Source organism: Solenopsis invicta, chromosome 1 (assembly GCF_016802725.1).
Source record: "Solenopsis invicta isolate M01_SB chromosome 1, UNIL_Sinv_3.0, whole genome shotgun sequence".
In the NCBI taxonomy this organism is placed as follows: domain Eukaryota; kingdom Metazoa; phylum Arthropoda; class Insecta; order Hymenoptera; family Formicidae; genus Solenopsis; species Solenopsis invicta.
In genome coordinates this window covers 32,196,316-32,216,473 of record NC_052664.1, presented here as the reverse complement: position 1 = coordinate 32,216,473, position 20,158 = coordinate 32,196,316, and the positions used below count along the sequence as shown (strand labels likewise).

The window sequence follows — 20,158 nt, the reverse complement described above, 5'->3', positions numbered from 1 at the left end:
GTGACCTGTTGTTATTGCTGCTACTTGCGAAAGTGAGAAGAATGATTTTATTAAGATACCTAAAAATTAAAAGACTAGTTACAGATCTGAACATGATTTTGTTATCATCAAATTAAAAGTTTGAGCACGACTCTCGTAAGTGTTACGACAGTCCTTGTGATCAGATCGAAAATATGGCTGTGTTCCGAAATTTACTCTGCCGGCACTGAAAATCTATAGTATACATATGACGATTTTTAGTATTGACAGTGTACATTGGAACGCTGTTTTAGGATGTTCAAACTGGTTGTTAAAATGTTCAAACTTTTTGCAACATTACTCATCATACTGCCAAACGTTTGTAATATTTTGATGATCTACGTCTAACAAAATTATTTTTAGATTTGTATTTGATTAAATTTTTAAATACTTGAGCAAAATCATTCTTTCCGCGTACAATTTACAAATTTCCGTTAATAAGACGTTACGTACCTACATAGCAATGAATATCCACATGCAGAGAGAAGATGGTGTTCCCCAAAGTTCACTGCCAGCGCTAAAAATCTATAGTTTACAGTTTATATGTATTACAGATTTTCAATACTGACAGTGAATTTTGGAATACAGCTAAAATAATACTCTTTTATGTCTATAGCCAGTAGGCATTTTTAAGAGAGCTATATATGCATGTAACGTACAAATATTGCATATAAAGTACAATTATTCTTAAGTTACAAAAATGTATATTCTATCACATGCTTCTTTTAAATGAATATAATAAAATAACTCGAAGGATGGTTTTATGAATATACAACATCAGCATTACTACTTTTATTTTACCTCTATTCGTAGAAAAGATATGATTATCGAAACATTTATACATTATACTGTTTAATTCGAGAGATTTGACGATGGCATTTTTGTTGCCGTTTTGCTTTTTACATATGTTTTTAATTTTCATGTTTATGATTCTATTTTTATAACTTCTTATTTTGAATTCGTTCAACGTTATTATATTTCAAATTTGCGCTTTCATATTTTTTCAATTGAATCCAAAAATAATATAATATGGATATGAATACATCCGAATTTAACATGATGAACTCATTTCGTATTTCAATTCATTTGAATTAAAAAATAATATAATGGGGACATGAATCCATCCGAATTCAAAATGACGAATAGCGCATTTCGTATTTCAACCCATTTGAGTCCATTTGAATAAAAAAATACTCCGGGACTCTAAAGTGCGAACTCGGATAAATTAAAATGAATTGCAATTTTCAATTCATTTGAATTTATTTTTGTTTGCTCCCTGGCGGAAAAAATTCTACAAAATTTTACGTCAAAATGCTAGAATTGAAACACTTTTTTAAATTTTACTGTAGTAATTGAATACATCTGAAAAAAAATATCTGTACAAAAAGATATTTCTACGAAGAAATAATTTCTACAAATTTTAGTAGAACTTTGTAATTTATTTAGAATTTTTTTTTTTGTCAAAGTAAGCTGCTTAGAGATGCGTAAAATGTTGTAATTTGACGTAGTTTTACCAAGAAATTTTTATAAAAATCGCACAATAAAAATACAAAAATTTTTCAAAGTATTTCAATTCTAGTATTTTCATGTAGATCTTTGTAGCATTTCTTACGTTTGTGTAGAATTTTTGTAAAATTTTTTTCCAACAGGTATTTATATAGAACATCAAATTCTGACAATATGATATAAAAGATATTATATATACAGTCTGAATTTATGAAATTGGAGTGTCCAGATTTGTAGATACAAAGAAATGACATCGAATTCTTAGAATTAGATATAAATCGTACCTAATTCGATATGGAAAGCTTATACGAAAATTCATCTGTACGTATGCGTGCGATATTGATGTAGTGAGATGTAGCGACGTATTGAGGCTTCGTAAATCGTACGTATGTATGTATTGTAAATCGTATGTGTGTAAATCGCTGTTCAGTCGATAAAATTAACAACTTTAGTATTCCATAAAATGCTCGAAAGAAAAAATATCGATCTTTTTAAATAAATTTTGATAAAAGTACACATCTGCTTTATTTGCGTAACAAGCAAACAGTTTTCTCTTTAATGTTAGATTAATAAGAAATTATCCGATTTATCCGGGCGAATAGTGAAACGGCCCGGCCGTATTTGCAATTGTTCTGCATAATGAATATGTGCGAGCCGCTGTTGCATCGATCGAACGAGCATCTAGAATAAATTAAAATATCTCGTTTACTCACACACACGTAAAATTTCTTGATTGGCGTGAATCGCAGATGTCTCGTGTGCTTTCTCAAAAGTGTTGCGTGTTGTAAAAATCGGCTCAATCAAAATTACCATTGTTTCTGTCTCTCAAAGCTTAAAAAAAAAACTGATGTAATTCCTCGCTTTACTTATACTCAAATATAAATTATTTAATAAGTCAATAATAATGTAAGAAACTCTATATTGAGAAATTTGATGCGTAGCGCGTGATTTTAATTTCTTCACGCTTGTTATACGCCACGGATCGATCGAAGTGCCAAACGCACTATGACGTTTCGAATTTGCAACGCGATCCTGTAACTCCATTAATTAGCGTACAAATTGTCTCGTAAGTCATCGTGCGAATGGGGTGATGCTACTTAAATATATATATATATATATATATATATATATATATATATATATATATGTCGTCTAAATTCATGCTCAAACGTGGGTATTAATCTTTTACTCGAACGATCTAACAAATAATATCGCAAAAATCGCACGTATCAAATTATTTCAATAATATATCTTAATCATTGCGTAAATAAATAATACCTAATATACAAATCCTTCAGCAGCTATCTACAGTCGTTTTTACGAATATTTCGTGTTCTAAGATTAGCGTCTTAACTAAGTCTGTTTATTCGCTTGACTTTGAGAGTGTTTTCGAATGCGGTATAAATAATGAGATACGAAAAAATGCGTATCCAAAAGCTGCAGGATTGTAAACCATCAAGTACACCTGTAAGAATAGATGAAGAATCAATCGATGTCCATAACGGTAGATAAAAAATTTGTTAAACGCAAAATAAACGACGGATAAGAATTGTCGCTTCTCGATTATCCTGAATTTTCTTGAAAATCGTTGTAATCGCTCTCGTGCGCGCGACTGTGTCCTATACAATATCGGAAGAAGAAATGGAAGAAAAAATTGGTAAATGAAGCTAGAGAGAGAGAGAGAGAGAGAGAGAGAGAGAGATATGATGAGAGGTTTCAAAATGATTTGGAGCAGCACGAATCGTGGGCGAGCGGCACAGCGGCAAGCGGCAAGCGGCATTCCGGGATTTCGGCAGGCGAGGTAGTCTCACGCGCAATGTGGTCCGGGGTGTACGGTGCGCCGCCGTGTGTCTCACCGTCTCTCCCCCGGCCCTTCCCGCCCTCCCACCACGCAACGAAAACTTAAAAATGCCGCCGCAGCGCAACCCGAATCGATATTCGCCGGTGCGGTCACGTGGCATGGTTTCGGGCCGCGCGGACCAATCGGCGGCGGCGACGAGCGGAGCTCGCTCCGCCTGTGCTTCACGGGACGACGACACGACATCTGCGTTCGGGTAGGCGGAACAACAGTCCGCGATTGGTAGCGCACCGGTTCACACACTAGTAGACGATGTTCCGCTCTCTGCGGGCGGTCGACGTTGAGTGACCCCGACAACGACGACGACGACGACGACGACGACACGGCTACGCATCGACGTCGACGACGGGCGTTCAACCGCAACAGGCATCGACGACTCGACGGCTACCAACGAGCACCAGGCGCTATCTTCGCTAGGAAGGACAACGTCGCGAGGACGCGGCGACGTGACGACATCGTCGAGGCACGTGAACGACGAGGCACGGGGCGCGCGCTGTCGCTTAACGCGCATTGTCGCCTCTTTCGGCACGCGTATGCATTACGTACGCATCGTATACGTGCCCTCCGACGTGTCTCTGTGTTGTGATGCCCTATCGTCCGCCGGAAGAAGCGGAGCGCGCGCCTAAACGACCCTGTATATTTACTCCTCTATACTCGTCGCGTAGTAGTTGTCTCGCGTGCAAAAAGAGTCGGTCAGTCGCGTCGCGCGGCCACGGAACAGAGTGAGAGAGTAGAGGAAGTGACTGTGTGTGTATGTATATGTGTGTGTGTGTGGTGTGCGCGACGGAGATCGAGGGAGAAAGAGAGAGACAGAGCGCGCGCGAGGCATCAGGACGAAGGGGCGAGGCGTGTGAGGCAGGCTGAAGGCGTAAGAAGGAGAGGAGAAACGAGGGAGCGAGAGGGACTCTCGTCCCCCTTCCCCTCCCCACCTTCCTGCGCGCGAGTAGGAAGGAGAAAGAAGAGCGAGGCGACGACGGTAAGAAGGAGGAACCAAGAAGACTGTCCAGACGGTGCGCGCGATACGCGCTGTTTCTATACGGTGCTTTTTCGTGAGAAGAATAACTTCTCTTGCGAAGCCGAGCGAGCCGCCCGCCCGCCGCGCAACCGTGTATACGCGTGTGTATGTGCGTGTGCGTGTGCGTCTACCGTACGAATATAGCGGAGCGCGGAGCCGCGTGTGTCGTTGATCGTCGCATCCCGTGTCGATATATCGCGCGTGGATCTCGGAACTTGGAGCGAGATAAATCGTCTTTCGCGACCACATAACCACATACACACACACACACACACACACACACACACACACACACACGTCTCTCTCGTGGATCACGATATTCGCGATCCGTGCCGTCGCGTCGCGTCGACGCGGTGTCCGTTGCGTAGCGCGGCGATCGATACTCGCGATCGATATCGAGAATTCTTGCGCGCGCGTTTGTGGGTACTCGGATATACGTGTCGCGGAACGTGCGCGCGCGCGCGCGCTTGATCGCGCGGAAAAACTCTTATTATGCGACTACCAAAGTCGCGCCATAATCGCGAGCGGCGGGAATCGAATTAACCGGAGAAGATAAAAGACTCAGCAGGAACAGCGGGAGAAGAAAGAGGCGGAGGAGGAGGAGGAGGCGGCGGCGGAGGAGGAGGAAGAAAGATTTCAAGATAGAGGGAGATAATCATCGTGACGGACGAGGACACGACGACGAGCGCTCGACGATCGCTCGCTCGTCGTCGGTTGCCGCGGCGGAGTCGCCGTTACGCGTGAGGTTTCGCCGCGCGGCAGCTGCAGCGGAAGCGTCGTCGGCGTCGACGGCGGCGGCGGCGGCGGCGGCGGCAACAGCGGCACAGCAACAGTAAGCACATTGGCAGCATCGGTGGCGGCGACAACGACGACGACGACGACGACGACGACACAACGGCTAAGGCAACCGGCTCGGGGACGTCGCAGAACAACGACGAGCAGCACGACGACGAGGAGGAAGAGGAGGAGGAGGAAGAGGAGGAAGAAGACGACGACGACGACGAGAGCGACGACGATAGCGACGACGAGATGGAGGAGAGTCAGCTGCTGATGACGGAACTTCCATCGCCGTTGACGCCGAGCGCCGGTGGTCGTGGCGGCACAACGCTGCTACACCGTCCAGGCCATTACTACCCCTGCATCAGCCGCACCTGGCGATCCCGACGTCGCAGAACCAGGCGATTCTCCAGCAGCACAATTCGAGCGGCGGCACGGCGCCGCATTACGGCGGCAGTGCCGCCGATGGCAATGGCGCCTGCGGTGGCGGCGGTGCCGCCGGTGGTGGCGGCGGCGGCGGCGGCGGCGGCGGTGGAGCCGGTGGCGGTGGTACCGCGACCGCTGCCTCTCTCCCGACGGCCTACACCGTCAGCGGCTGCCAGGGTGGTATCTCGTCGTCGCGGCTGCACCAGCTGCATCCGCATCAGGTGCATCAGCGCGGCATCACGACGACGCACGGCCAGCTCGCTCCAGCCAGCACCCACGTGTCCTCCCTCTATCCGGAGATTCTGGCCCTCATCTTCAGCTACCTGGACGTCCGCGACAAGGGACGCGCCGCGCAGGTGTGCACCGCGTGGCGCGACGCCGCCTACTACCGCTCGGTTTGGCGAGGGGTGGAGGCACGGCTGCACCTCAGGAAGCAGGCACCGGCCTTGTTCGCCAGCCTCGTGCGACGCGGCGTCAAGAAGGTCCAAGTCTTGTCCCTGCGCCGCGGCCTCAGCGACGTGCTCAAGGGCGTGCCGAATCTCGAGGCGCTCAATTTATCCGGCTGCTACAACATCACCGACATCGGTATCACGAACGCCTTCTGCCAGGAATACCCGTCCCTCACCGAGCTCAATCTGTCGCTCTGCAAGCAGGTGACCGACACCTCTCTCAGCAGGATAGCGCAGTACTTGAAGAATCTCGAGCATCTCGAGCTGGGCGGCTGTTGCAACATCACCAACACCGGTCTCCTGCTGATCGCGTGGGGCCTGAAGAAACTCAAGCGACTGGATCTGCGAAGTTGCTGGCACGTCTCCGACATAGGTATCGCTCATTTGGCCGGTCTGAATCGCGAGACCGCCGACGGTAATCTCGCCCTGGAGCATCTGAGCCTTCAGGACTGCCAACGGCTGAGCGACGAGGCGCTCAGGCACGTGTCGCTCGGCTTCACCACTCTCAAGTCCATCAATCTGTCCTTCTGCGTGTGCATCACCGACTCCGGTGTCAAACACTTGGCCAGGATGTCGAGTCTGCGCGAACTGAATCTGCGCTCGTGCGACAACATCTCGGACATCGGCATGGCGTACTTGGCCGAGGGTGGCAGCCGCATCACCTCGCTCGACGTATCGTTTTGCGACAAGATCGGCGATCAGGCGCTCGTGCACATCTCCCAAGGCCTGTTCAATCTCAAATCCCTCTCGCTGTCCGCCTGCCAGATCAGCGACGAGGGTATCTGCAAGATCGCCAAGACCCTGCACGATCTCGAGACTCTCAACATTGGCCAGTGTAGTCGGCTCACCGACCGGGGTCTCCACACCGTCGCCGAGAGCATGAAGAACCTCAAGTGCATCGACCTTTACGGCTGCACGAAGATCACCACCAGCGGCCTCGAACGGATAATGAAGCTGCCGCAGCTCAGTACGTTAAATCTTGGTCTGTGGCACGTGCGGTGATGGCTTTTTCCGTTGCTAAGTGCTCAGGACGAACGCTGTCAACATCATCGTCATCGGCATCGTCATCGTCACCGATGCAATCCAAGGAAAACTTGGTCTTCGCGCGCATGTTCACACTGCCGCAGGCGGTAAGTCCGTTGCTGTCTCTCCCGGCGCGACGCGTCGCGGCGCGGCGTGGCGCACGAAGTCGCCCGAACGCCCTCGACATCGGCATCTATACGACCTCGTTGGCGAATAGCGTTTAGCTCGTTTCTCCGCCCGAGACGGGAATTCCCCCTTTTCCGAGGGGGGAAGCGACGCGCTCGTTCTCGAGAGGCACCGTTTCTCAAAAGCAAATGGCATTACGTCCCTTCGTGGAGCGCTTCCTTTTCCAAAAAAAAAAAAGAAAAAAAAACAGAAAAGAAAAAGAAAGCGACCGTTACGTGCATACGTATTTTCGATCGTATTTGATCGTCGCGCGTCGAAGACGATTTCTAGATTAATTAAATGACGAGTTCGATGAGTCTCAAACGCTTCGATTTAACTCTCGACTCGCTCGATCCTTGAAAATTTAGGAGAAAAGAATGAAACGAATATCGCGTGTAGGGTTTTCTCTCTCATTGCCTCCGTGAGGCTACTACGATCATCGACGGTATGCATTTGGCAATCGACATAATATTTTTAGATCAAAGATTGGGATTAACATTATTTCAACGAGTTTCTCTCTTTTTTTCTTTTTTTTTCTTTTTTTAGAAAATATGTGTCTGAAAATGATTATTATACGCATTTACGTTATATAGTAAAATCATCTTCGGTATAACAAATTTGAACTCGATGAAACAATAACAATTTCAATCTCTAAATTAGTCGTCTTTTCTTATCGCGTTATTTTTCTCATTTACGCGGGTTTTGACAAAAATATATTGATAAAACGACTCATAATTTAACTAGAGATGGGCAACTCTTTCACAAAAATTTTTTTGATTATTATAGATCGAAAAAATTAACTTGAAAATCGATTTGCTAAAAAAATCAAAGAATTGATCTATCAAAGATCGATCTTTTAAGCTTATAAAATATTAAATATTATTTGAGGCAATTATATAATTATTAATAAGTATAACACATTTTTGTTCAAATAAGAATAATTGTTCGTTGCTGCAGTTTGACCAATTACATCTTAAAAAGCACAAAATATTTATAAAACATTTTTTAAATATTTATAAAGAGATTAAGATTAGAAGTGTACAAATAGTTGGAATTCGAATCGAATCACAGTGGAAGATCGCCCATCCTAACCTAGATTAAATGTCTGTGCATCCTGAATAAAAACAGAGTACATGACGTACTCTGAAAGCATATTTTTTTGTTAAATAAGTTGAATTAATTCACAAAAATGTTATGCTTCCCGTTTTTTATTTGGATGTTTCGAATATAAAACGCGATTTTCTTGACACTAATTCTCTTATCTTTCATTGTGTTCTTATCTGTAGCTAATGATTACGATATGTGCAATATGAAATAGGAGCACTTTTTCTACAAGTTCTCTATTTCTTTCCTCCCACGGATTGTTAAAAACAGAGAGGCAATGCTTGAACTTATACCTCGCACAAAGTTTACCTCCTCATCACTTGGGGCTCATCAGTAATCAGAATAGAGTTGCGAGACATATCCAAATCTAATATCCTCACCCAAGATTCTTCCAACTCTTTAATACACGTTATTCACCATCCTTAATCCAAATGACTGGAGTTGGACTTTTCTTGTAAATTAGGATTCTAGGATTAAAGGTGTATCGAGAAACTAATTCTTCAATGCCTTTGTTCAGAACGGTAGACTTTAGTGATGGTTGAGCCTCAACAAAATCAAGCCTAATTCAGTTTGATTTTGAACACTCAAAGCAGGTGTTGCACTGTGTGGGAGAATAAAATACTACTCACATACCCGCATCTTTTTTACACAAGAAGAAATACAATTGTACACAATTCCTTTCAATAATAGTGTCAATGTCCATGTCAGGTACGACTTGTGTAAAGTCACTCACTTTCCTAGGAGACTGGAAGGAACTGGTAGAAATATCCACTAGATCAATGGATCTCAAATAAGTCTCTGATATACGGCGTTTACCAACTCCTGTTTGAGTAGACCTAATAATGATTGTAGATCTAATAATGATGTCTATACTGACAAGTCTGGTGAATCACCAAGTTGTAACTCGGAGGGCTGGAAAACAAATTCAGACTCATCACCTAGCGAGTATATATCCATAATTTATTCCGTCTTATATTCCCCTTCAAATTTTTTGGCAATATTTTTTTATTACAATATTACAACCTAATGGATATTTTTATACAAGTACAAAATAATCCTTTAGGTTGGTTTGAGAAATAAAAATACCACTACTCTCACTAGTTAATTAAATTCAATAGTTGATTTGATTTTTATCAGTTAAGTATTTATTTTCATTTGACTCTACAATATCCATTGATTGATCAGATAAATTAATCGATTTATTCTAGTTCATTTTCTAAACAATCAAAGTACTTTATATTTTCTTATTTTACATGATAGTTTATTCACGTATGTAATTTCTTTTGTAATAAAAAAAAAAAAAAAGGAAACATCTAAAAATTCAGGTTTTTACGTATATTTTTATCAGGTTTGATATAGAAAGATTCAAGATTATTGCAATATTGCTGCTAAGAGCTATGTGCTTTTTATACTGGCATGTCCTTGGTCTGTTCCGCGCTTCTTAATCTGCATAATTTGCATGTTTGACGTAATAGTACATCTATCGGGTGTGATTTAAATTTCACGATTTACAATCATTATAATTATAAAAGTAGAAAAATACAACATTTTCTACCTTTTTAAATGTTTGCGGAGTTATGTATTTTCTGTTAATGGAAGACATTTATATTATGATATACTGAAAAAATACAGTTATGTAATATGGGATATACTATACTGTGTCATCGGCGAATAACACCCTAATGCTCGTAAAAATCGCTAAAAGCATTTTTAAACGCGCCAGGGATTAAGCAATATTACGTTTCGTTTCACGAGCCGCAGGGCACAAATTATACATATCTTCTGTTTTCGCGGAATAGAATGACTATTTTATGTTTTTAGCAAGATTTAAGTACTATTAGTTGAGTTTGTTTCATTTAATAAATACGATGATGTACGTTTCTTGGTTCACGTTGATTTTCTAAAATGTTTCATCGGTGAAAGAAGTTTATTTACAGAAAACTAATTTGGTGTATGTGGAATCTATATTTGGGTTTTTTTACCGGTGACTGACCGCAATTTTCTTCTTGACGAAAGGAAGCCGGAATGAATAATAAGCCGCAATATTTAATTACTAAATCTGTTTTATTGTCTTTTAATATTTAATTATCGAAGGAAAGGTGTGCTTCAAGTTTCTATATAGTTCTTAATTTTCAAAGAATTAAAATGCACGAAGTGCTCACTTTTCATTGTGAGATATCTCGATTGTTTCACTTGTTATAATATCTATTGGATATTGAAGTAAAATTAACGGAGGTAGGAGTACACTTACTTATATAGACAACTTCGCCATGACTTCGAATTGTTGCTGTATATCCAGGACCATTCATATATTTATAAGCGAATTTTAGAGGAGAGTTCTTTGTAGTCGTTATGATATTTTGGATGATTTTTGTTTTTGCTAAACAAGAATCAAAACTTATTTTTCTATCAATTTGGTTTTTAATATGGCGCATTGTAAAAACTAATTTAGAATTGAAATAAGTCATAATATTTATATTTTTGCCCTACTTTATTTTGTCACACGATAATATTAACGACATCGTGTTGGTTAGAAGTGCTCAGCCAGTCACGATCGGCTGGCTCAGTTGGAAACCATTGGTTCGACACATGCTGCCAAACTTTACGTACCATAGCACCTGGATAGGTTACCAACTCATGAAAAGGTGTTGCATTGGTGGTACTGTTCTCTTGAAAGTGACCTATGACCAAGCAAATCCAATATTAGTAGTACTATTATCAGACTGCTAATACACGCGGATTCTATGGAACTTTATCTCAGTAAATTGGAATGGTAAACCGAGATTTGGTGAATAACTCAAGTCAACTCAACGATTCTTAAGTTAAAAGACAAAAATCTGATTGGTTATCTCAAGCTCATATGGTATAAGCAATCGACGCGTGTTGGATATGATAAATTGGCGTGGAGCAGCATTTGTCATAGGACTAGTTAACCGTCAGCGTCTGATGATAGGATCTGTTCGACGTTGTCTGTTCCGTCGGGAAGATCGAATCTCGGTAAGAAGACCTATCAAGTATGTAGGAATGGAGACCATGGCTTTACAAGAATTAATAAACAGATGGTAATAATAATTGTAAGCATAGAAGTGTGGCCAAAAAAAACAGAGGCACTATTGTTCTTTTCACCGAGCGTCCGAACAATGCACTCTGAACACACTTTAACAATTCAGAGCACTCCATAAGGTATGGAAGAATCCCTATGGCCAGAAGGGCGTTGACGTGCAAATCACCAAGAAAGAAACAAGACTCCGTAAACCAATAAAACTCAAATTACTTCGAGTATAAATGTCTGCGAATTCTCCGCGAAGCGAAATCGGCCGCGTTAAATTCGCGAAACTTTAATTAATTTACGTTTTGGACTTACTTACTCTTCTTCAGCATAAATTATTTTGATTGAGCTGAATTAAGGAACATAAGGAACAATTATAATTATTGATAATGATGAAGGTTTTGGAATACCATATTAGATGACCGAATCAATTAATAGTTATGATATCGGAACTTGATAATTTAAATAACTACATTGGGATAAAAAATACGCGATCGCCAAACAGAGACACAGCTAAACGCTACTGCGAACAACCCACAAAAATATTACAACAATTAACGCGACTTAGCTATGGCGTCGGCGACGCTCTCAGTAAACGGAACCAACGAAAATTAAGGCGCGACTTGATCGGATAAGACGCACGACGGACAACACGCGATCACCGGCGTGCTCCAATTTCAGCGGAAAATCTTTCAGTAACGCGGACTCTAATTACGACGACCGCACGCGCGCGCGACTCATCCGATCGGCGAAATCGGTGGATTTACAATGGCTCTCGTTCGTCTCACGACGCAGACCTGGCTCCAGGAAAAGTCGTCCTCACATGTTAAATTACAGAATCGAAAAATTATAATCAAGGTCAAAGTACATAAAATACTTGTTAACATTGAAAGAAATCGACGCCGTTGTGTAACAATACTGCTCAATCCCATTAAATATATAATGCTAATGATGTTGAAGCTAGCAGCGGATTCGCAGCAGCAGATTCGTCAAAGCAGGGATTCTCATTCAAAATAAAATGCATAAGAAACTTCGACATATAAAGGCAAACTATCAAGTAACTGCACGGAATACACTTATACGCTTCTAAATAGATCAGACTATCCAGAACAATTAACAAAAATGCGCAGGTCTACTAAATTGTTTAAATTATATAACGAGTTATTGCAGAAACAAGGGAAGGAAGCCTCGGTCGGGGCTGCAAATTTTTTTAGAACATTATTTTAGAACATAAATTTTTCTTACTAGTCGGGATTGATTTAGAAGGCTATAATGATAACTGTGCCCCCATATACATCTTTTATACAGCTTATCAAACATCCATGCGTCAGATGCACCTTTGTTATCTCATTCGAACGGCCAATGGAATAAGATTTTACCAATTTGAAACCGTTCTTTGGATTTAGCACGTGCACCTCGCCGTACGTGTCTCCAACGCAAACCCAATCCTTTTGCATGCTCATGCATGTGGCTTCATTTGGAAACTAAAATATATATTCGCGATATAATAATAGTATCTGTTTTAATATTAACGACATTAGGAAATCTTAAAATAAATTATGGACATTTTTTTATTAAAATATATTTTTGAATAATGAAATACTTTCATACATAATTCAATATACAGAATGTATCTTAAAAAGCGCCCCTAATTATATAGCGTTATTCCTTGCTAAAACTGAGTCAAAAAGTCCTGAACCATTTTTTTCTATAATACTTAATAAAGCGGTAATTATTAAATCAAGCTAATCCAGTCAGCGCCGTACTTTAAAAAGACATACGTCGGTGAACCGCGCGCCTGAGTGTATGTGAGCGCTCGCCATTATGTTGTTAGTTGCCTCTGCAACTTCACCGTATGTCTGTTTAAAGAATGACGCTGAGTGGATTAGCTTTACTTAATAATTATTGCTTTATTAAGCATTATAGAAAAAAAATATTTCAGGACTTTTTGACTCAGTTTTTAGCAAGAAATAACGCTATATAATTAGTGGGCGTTTTTTAACGTACATTCTGTATATCAAGGTGCTACAAATTTTTTTGTTATTAGCACATTAAAAGAACAATTTTGTTTAAGTACTTAAAAACTTAGTTTTAGATACAGATCTGAAAATAATTTTGTTAAACTAAGATTATGCAGAATGCAATGTTACACAAAGATTTGACATTTTAATTTGAGCGTCTTGCACAATTATTTTGATATCAGCAAACTAACAAAAATATTTTGAGATTTTTATACAGCTAAATTACAAAAAAAAATACATTAGAAAAATCATTCTTCACCGTGGTGAAATCATCCTTTATTTTCTTCATTTCCGTGTGTATTTTAATTGTCCACAAAAATTTGAAATTATATAAAACTAATTTCAAAATCTAATAATAACTTGTCAATAATATTTGAAATTTTGCTTTTTTTGAGGATTTTAAAAATATGGAATAAAATTACTGTAATAGATTTCATAGGCTTCCCAGCCCTTTGATCCCAAACGGACACTGTTTTGTTGAGAGACAAGATGTATTCCGAGTCCATAGCGAGCTTACGGGTCCGTTGTTCAGCCGGTACTTTGTAATTGGCTTGGGTCCCAATCTCGAATCGAACACGAATATGCTCCCGCGTTCCGAGCCTGTCGCAAAGAGAGACTGCTTCGGACACGACGATATGCATTTCGCGCAATTTGGTTCATTCCTAGAATATTGATGGAAAACGATACATAAATGATAAATTCCCGCGGATACCGATAAATTTCGATCTATAGAATTGCGTTTCCGAATCATCTGTCGACAAGTGAGATACAGAATGTCATGGTATCTGCATTTTAAATAATTTATCTTTTTTATCGCGAAGCGACCGAAACAAGTAGTTTCTTGTTATCACGTACGTGTTGTATGTTGTTAGCTGGACGAAGCCGGTATCCGTAAGCATAAACGACTTGACGGTCTGGTCCCAGCTGCAACTGTAGATCGTGTTGTCTATCGCCGTCAGATCCAAGATTTCTGTGTGATGCACAAAATCTATGCGATCGTGGTTTGCAGAGATTTCGTGCGTAGTATCACACAACCCCCATATATAAGCCCCAATTTTGTGAGCTAAGCTCCTCCTCGTGAGTAGCTCCTCGTGCGATGGAAGTTTCTAGTAAAGCAGACTATAATAACTCGCGGCTACTATACAAGTGGTTCCATCCTAAGCATTAAAATCGTCAGCATTATACTGTTGCCCACGAGAAGAAATATCCACTCAAGAACAGATTATATCAAAATAACATTAAAATACATCATGATTGATTGAAAAGTAACTTTTAATCCGAGATTGCTACTTATATCTTTCTGATGTTAATACTCTGAGTAAAAATTTACTCACATAATTTAAAACTTTTTATGGATATTTTTCTGTTTATACGTTACAAGATATTAAAATAACTGCACCAGCACTATTTTAATGTAAAAAGTTTTATTAAACATTATTTTAAATTATCAAAATTTCAAAAATAAAACTGTACTAAACTTTAATTAGCTGAAAATTTACCCATAGTAACACTCTAATAATAGTTAAAATAATTTTGTACAAAAGTTGTTTCTGAGTGATTTTTTACTTTAAATCCGAATCTATCATCAAAATTCCCAAATCCTATTTTAAAATAAAAAAATTTTTTTTAATATACAATATTATTTTTTTAATATACAATATTTTTTTAATATACAATTTTATTGAATTTAAAAAACAAATCAGAATTATTGAGTGTTTAATTCGTTTTTCTATATGAAAGTTATATAAATATTATAGACAAATTTTCATAATTCTGTAAATACGTAGTCTTCCTGTGCAATGTGTTTTGTTTACGAACAATAATATATTGTTTATAACAGAAACAATTTGAATTAGTCTTACAAAATCTCCTCGGCATTTTTACGACATAAAATAAACTAAAATAATTGTGAGCAATATTTTTATAAATAAATGATGATACATTGTCGTCAATAATCCCACTAACATTATATCTTAAAAATTCGATTTGATAGAATTTTTCTAGCTGCTGATTCGAACGTCACACCTCAAAATACGTTAAATAAAAGTTGTTTTCCTTTCTTGCACTAAAATTTTGGTCCGTTAAAGTATATTATTTTTCTGAAGAAATCTGCTCATTAAGTTCTAATTATTTGCCTTCATAAATAATTTTATTATAATAAATAATTTATTAAATATTTTTATTAATTTTTTATTAAGGGGGCAGGACTCTTTGGAGAGTCAAATAATCGATTTTCTTAAATTGCATTTATGAAAGGTGTGTGTGAAGCTGGCGTATCATTTCGTGGAAACTCACGAAATGTTGATAGTTCTCGCTTTATTTACAATAGTTCTATAGTTCTTAATAGATAAAACAAATAGTTCTGGCCTCTAAAGCGAAAAAAACGTCTCACCCATATTCGCGAATATACGACTTTCGCGGAAGATAACAATTTTTTTCTTATTAATAAATAATTGAATCGACCGGAACTCTTCGGAAGGCGTTTAGATACATTCAGAACTGGAGGAAAAATATTTTTTTATACACGGAACTCTATTATGTAATATTATAAAATAAATATTTTATAATAATTTTTTTTTTTTATTAAATAAACTATGTTAAACGCTAGAACTCTTTCTAGAACTCATCTAGAACTATAGATTTTTTAAAATCTTACAAGAATTGGGTCTGGAAAATGACGCAGGACAAACTGAGACGCTGCGTGAACCTGGCGTCTCACTTTGTCCTATACGTTTTTTCCGCTTTAAAGGCCAGAACTATTTGTTTTATCTATCAGGAACTATAGAACTATTGTAAATAAAGCCAGAACTCTCAACATTTCGTGAGTTTCCACGAAATGATACGCCAGCTTCACACACACGTAATTCTCTGCATAATACAATGATATGAAATAATTAAATAATTCGGGGTATCTACTTACTGGGATTCACACGCATTTTTGATTTATAAACAGTTGGCATCTTGAATTAATGAACGAATAGCAGCTACATTTGTGGCTCCTTGATCATAATTGTCGTGAGAATCTTTTGTGTTGAATTAAAGTAGCAGTACATTTGAAGGCAGGGCAGATTAGGTCGGTTAAAGTAAACCACCTTCAAATGAATATTTAAAAGAAAATTTTATGTTTACTAAAAAAATATACTAATATGCTAAAATTTTAATTGGTCCCCGCGATATAAGTTTGTCTGTACCTGTAGTAGCTTAGAAAACTTAGTGGTCAAAGATATACCGGCAGTTCTGATAATTTCAGAAAATATCCCGCCAGTAACACACTAATGATACATTAATTGATCACATACAGTTGCCATTGGTTTAAACCCACATTTTATTAGAATTATTAACCATTTTTTTATGTACCTTACAAGCTGTACGGTATTTGTTGTATTTCAAAAACAATTGTAATAATTTATTTATTGATTTATGTGACTCATTATTGCATAGAGTCCAATCACATAAATCTAGTCTAAAATTTTCCAGTTCTTTATTGCATTGCATGTAATCCGCGTCAGGCAACTCATCTGCATTTGATGCATCATCAAAAATGCAATGATAATATTTATGATTGTCATTCATTATGTCTTTCCAATATTCCTCAATATTTTTTCTATATTATTATTATTATGACTTGGTCAAATAATTTATCATTTGTAATGCTCGTTTCGCTTCATTACCAATATACACAACTACCGATGTTTAATGCATTGTTAATTGATATGAAAATTAATATGTATATCTTCGTGCCTATTATTATTACGAATGTTAATAGATAGATCTTTCTGCCTACTATTATTCGACTGTTTATATTGTAGATTTTGACGAATAACTTTTCCGATATCTTACTGGATAATTCGTCTTGAATGTCTGCATGAACAATGCTCAAAATACTTTCTTTTATGCTCAACATCTTCTATTATTTTATATTAGGCAGAGTTTCATGTGCAATTCATTAAAGTATATACACAATTGTCTATACATAATATACATACAAGACTCCTTTCTCTCTTTTTCATTTTAATTTTTTTTTTGAAGAATTGATTGTTTAAAATTTTCTATCCTATTAACTATTTATGAAATGTTGTTGTGGCCCATAAAAATTTTGGTCAAAATATATATTTAAGGTGGACAACAATGGGTTGAAAGAGAGTAAAGAGATGGGAATGAATTTCTCAATTTCGCAGTTGTTTCATGTCTCTTTTAAAGATGCATATCTCTGTTTTATAAAATACTAAATTTGGCAAAAAAAAAAAATAAATAAATAAAATATCTGTAAAGTTCGTTGCTTTCGCACATCACAGATTAATTTTCATGTTTAAATTAATTTGAATGAAATTAATTTCACTTTGCAATTTAACATTTATTAACGTCAATTTCACCTTATGCGATAAACAGCCAGGGACAGTTACTACGGAGATAAAGTGTGGCATTAGTGCATCCCGGTCGTTTCCCACGCTTATTTATTCGAGGCGACGCGAAAGTTACATACTTCGGGTCTTTGTAGCTCCGTACGTGGAGATCGAACGTTCGTTCGAGGAGGAAAAGGGGGAGGAGAAGAATCAAACCGTACGGCATGCGTGCGTGTTCACTTCTCTCTCTCCCGTTCCTTTCGTGGAACCTGAACATTCTGCCGGAGGAGTAGCGTGGAAGTTGCTGCTTCAGCCGCTCTGTAAAAAATAGGTGCGCACCGAAAGTTTCTCCTCCCTTTTTCATCTTCTTCCATTCCTGCCGTCGCCGATGTGCGTGCCTCACTGTTACGTAGGAGTTACCATGCGCTGCGTATTTTGCCAATAGACCTTGCCTATTCTCTCTCTCTCTCTCTCTCTCTCTCTCTCTCTCTCTCTCTCTCTCTCTCCTCAACTGAAAGAAGCGATGTATGAGAGAACGGTAAACGACGCTGCTACATTCGCCGTTTAACCGCGTAAAAACGTGTAGAAAATTCACTCGGAGCTTTTATAAGAGCGTCATATACATAATTGAAAGAAAAATCATTATTTTGAGAAAATACAAGAGAAAGCATAAACATTTAAAATATACTTTGAGCGCTATTTACCTAGTGAGCCATTCAATTCGATTTTAAATCTTTAACATTTAAATCAACTAAGAATTTAAAATATTCGAGGGCACTGATTGAAACGCTCCTGAAAAGTTCCGGAAAAGAAATTAAAATAGCCCAAACACATAATGAACTAATTAGTTATGTTTTAATTAAAAAGTTACAGTTATGCACATTACTTGGTTTTTAAATATAAATGTTGTTTTTGTTATGTAAATGTACAGTGCGTTTTATCCTTTAAAGAGATATGCACGTAATATTTTTGTTTTTATCAATTTTGAAATTAATGTTTAATTCAATTCGTTTCTTTGCTTGGTGATGAATCGAGTAATCTGCTGATTTTTATTTATTACGGAAACTATCGTTGATATTGTCCTATATTTTAACGATTTTCATATATGACTGTTACAACAGCTAGAACGTTTTGTCAATTTTTCTCGCATGTACATCTGAATGGTGTCTCTGTTTCTATGCATTTTCAATTTCAATCTTTTGTTCATTTTAATTAATCTCTGCTATTAGAGTCGATCTGAGCAGATCTCGAAGCCAAAAAAAAAGCTTACGCAAATGTACGCTCAGAAAGATGGACAACGGCGGATTAAAATTTCCTATTTCTCTAAAACACTAAAATGTTTAAAGCCAATGTTAAAGATGTTTTAGTTTTAAATGTTTAATGTTTTAAATGTAAACACTATTTGACGCTAAAACATCTTTATGTATAAGAAATCATTAATTAATGAAAAAAGTAGAAAAAAGTAGAATCTCAACTTTTTCTGTCACAGCTCAATTTATCATGATGCCATATCCAATTTATTATGTATGCTACATAATCTAATGACTTATATTGATTTTATAGACGTATTTGTATGAAAAAATCATTTTTGAAATATTCGGTTTGGAAAGCAGAAGTCTTCTGGTTGGCAATGTGACACATGAATGGCGTGACTTGAGTTTCTCAGAAGATGAATTCACGTCGAGCAATTTTTTCCGATAATTTCGGGCCGTTGTGTCGTCCAGCACGGCATATTTGCGACATATTTGAGAATTTTTGGGCGGGTCTGTACCGGAATGTACAGGCGGCTGGTATTTAGAAGCAGTGGGATCGGAGGACCGACAACGGCGGCAAGCTCGTCTGCCCGCGAGCAGGGTCTCGAAAACCTGAATTTCAACTGTCTACCTAGACCCGACGGCCTCCGGATCCGTCGAAAACGCATTGTCGTGTGAGAAATAGTCGGGGCTCTACGATGATCTTAGAGCGGCAGTGTAAAAAAAAAGGAATGTTCGATTGAATGATAAAAATCAGCAGAAATCGTTTTCGTTCGAAACGAAAATATAATTAACCAAACAAATTATTCCTACATACGGTGGTACAATAAATTTCATCAATGTAGTTGCATTAAATATAGTAATCGTCAAATCAACTACACGTTTATTGTAATAATAACATAATTTGTCCGATTAACATAATTTTTGTCTAAATGAGTTTTATGTAATTCAAGCGTTAAATTTTATTCATGCAATTAATGAACGTTAAAAAAGAATTTTACAGTCAATTTACTTTTATTACATTTCTATAAACATCCGTATCAAAGTTTAGTTTGATATACTTGGTCAAATTTAAAATTGATCTATCTGTCCAAATTTATATGTAATTACTTTTTGGCAACAAATCTATGCAACTTTAAAGCTAGAAAACC

At 38.4% G+C, this 20,158-nt stretch overlaps 1 protein-coding gene across 1 annotated transcript; it reads left to right on the top strand.

The window, feature by feature from the left end:
• Positions 1-3,574: 3,574 nt before the first annotated feature.
• LOC105198633 (F-box/LRR-repeat protein 14) lies at positions 3,575-12,226 on the top strand. The gene is given in 2 exon segments (XM_011165409.3): positions 3,575-5,529; positions 5,532-12,226. Coding segments are annotated over 2 exon segments (1,623 nt in total). The 5' UTR covers positions 3,575-5,426; the 3' UTR covers positions 7,052-12,226.
• The last annotated feature ends 7,932 nt before the right edge of the window (positions 12,227-20,158 follow it).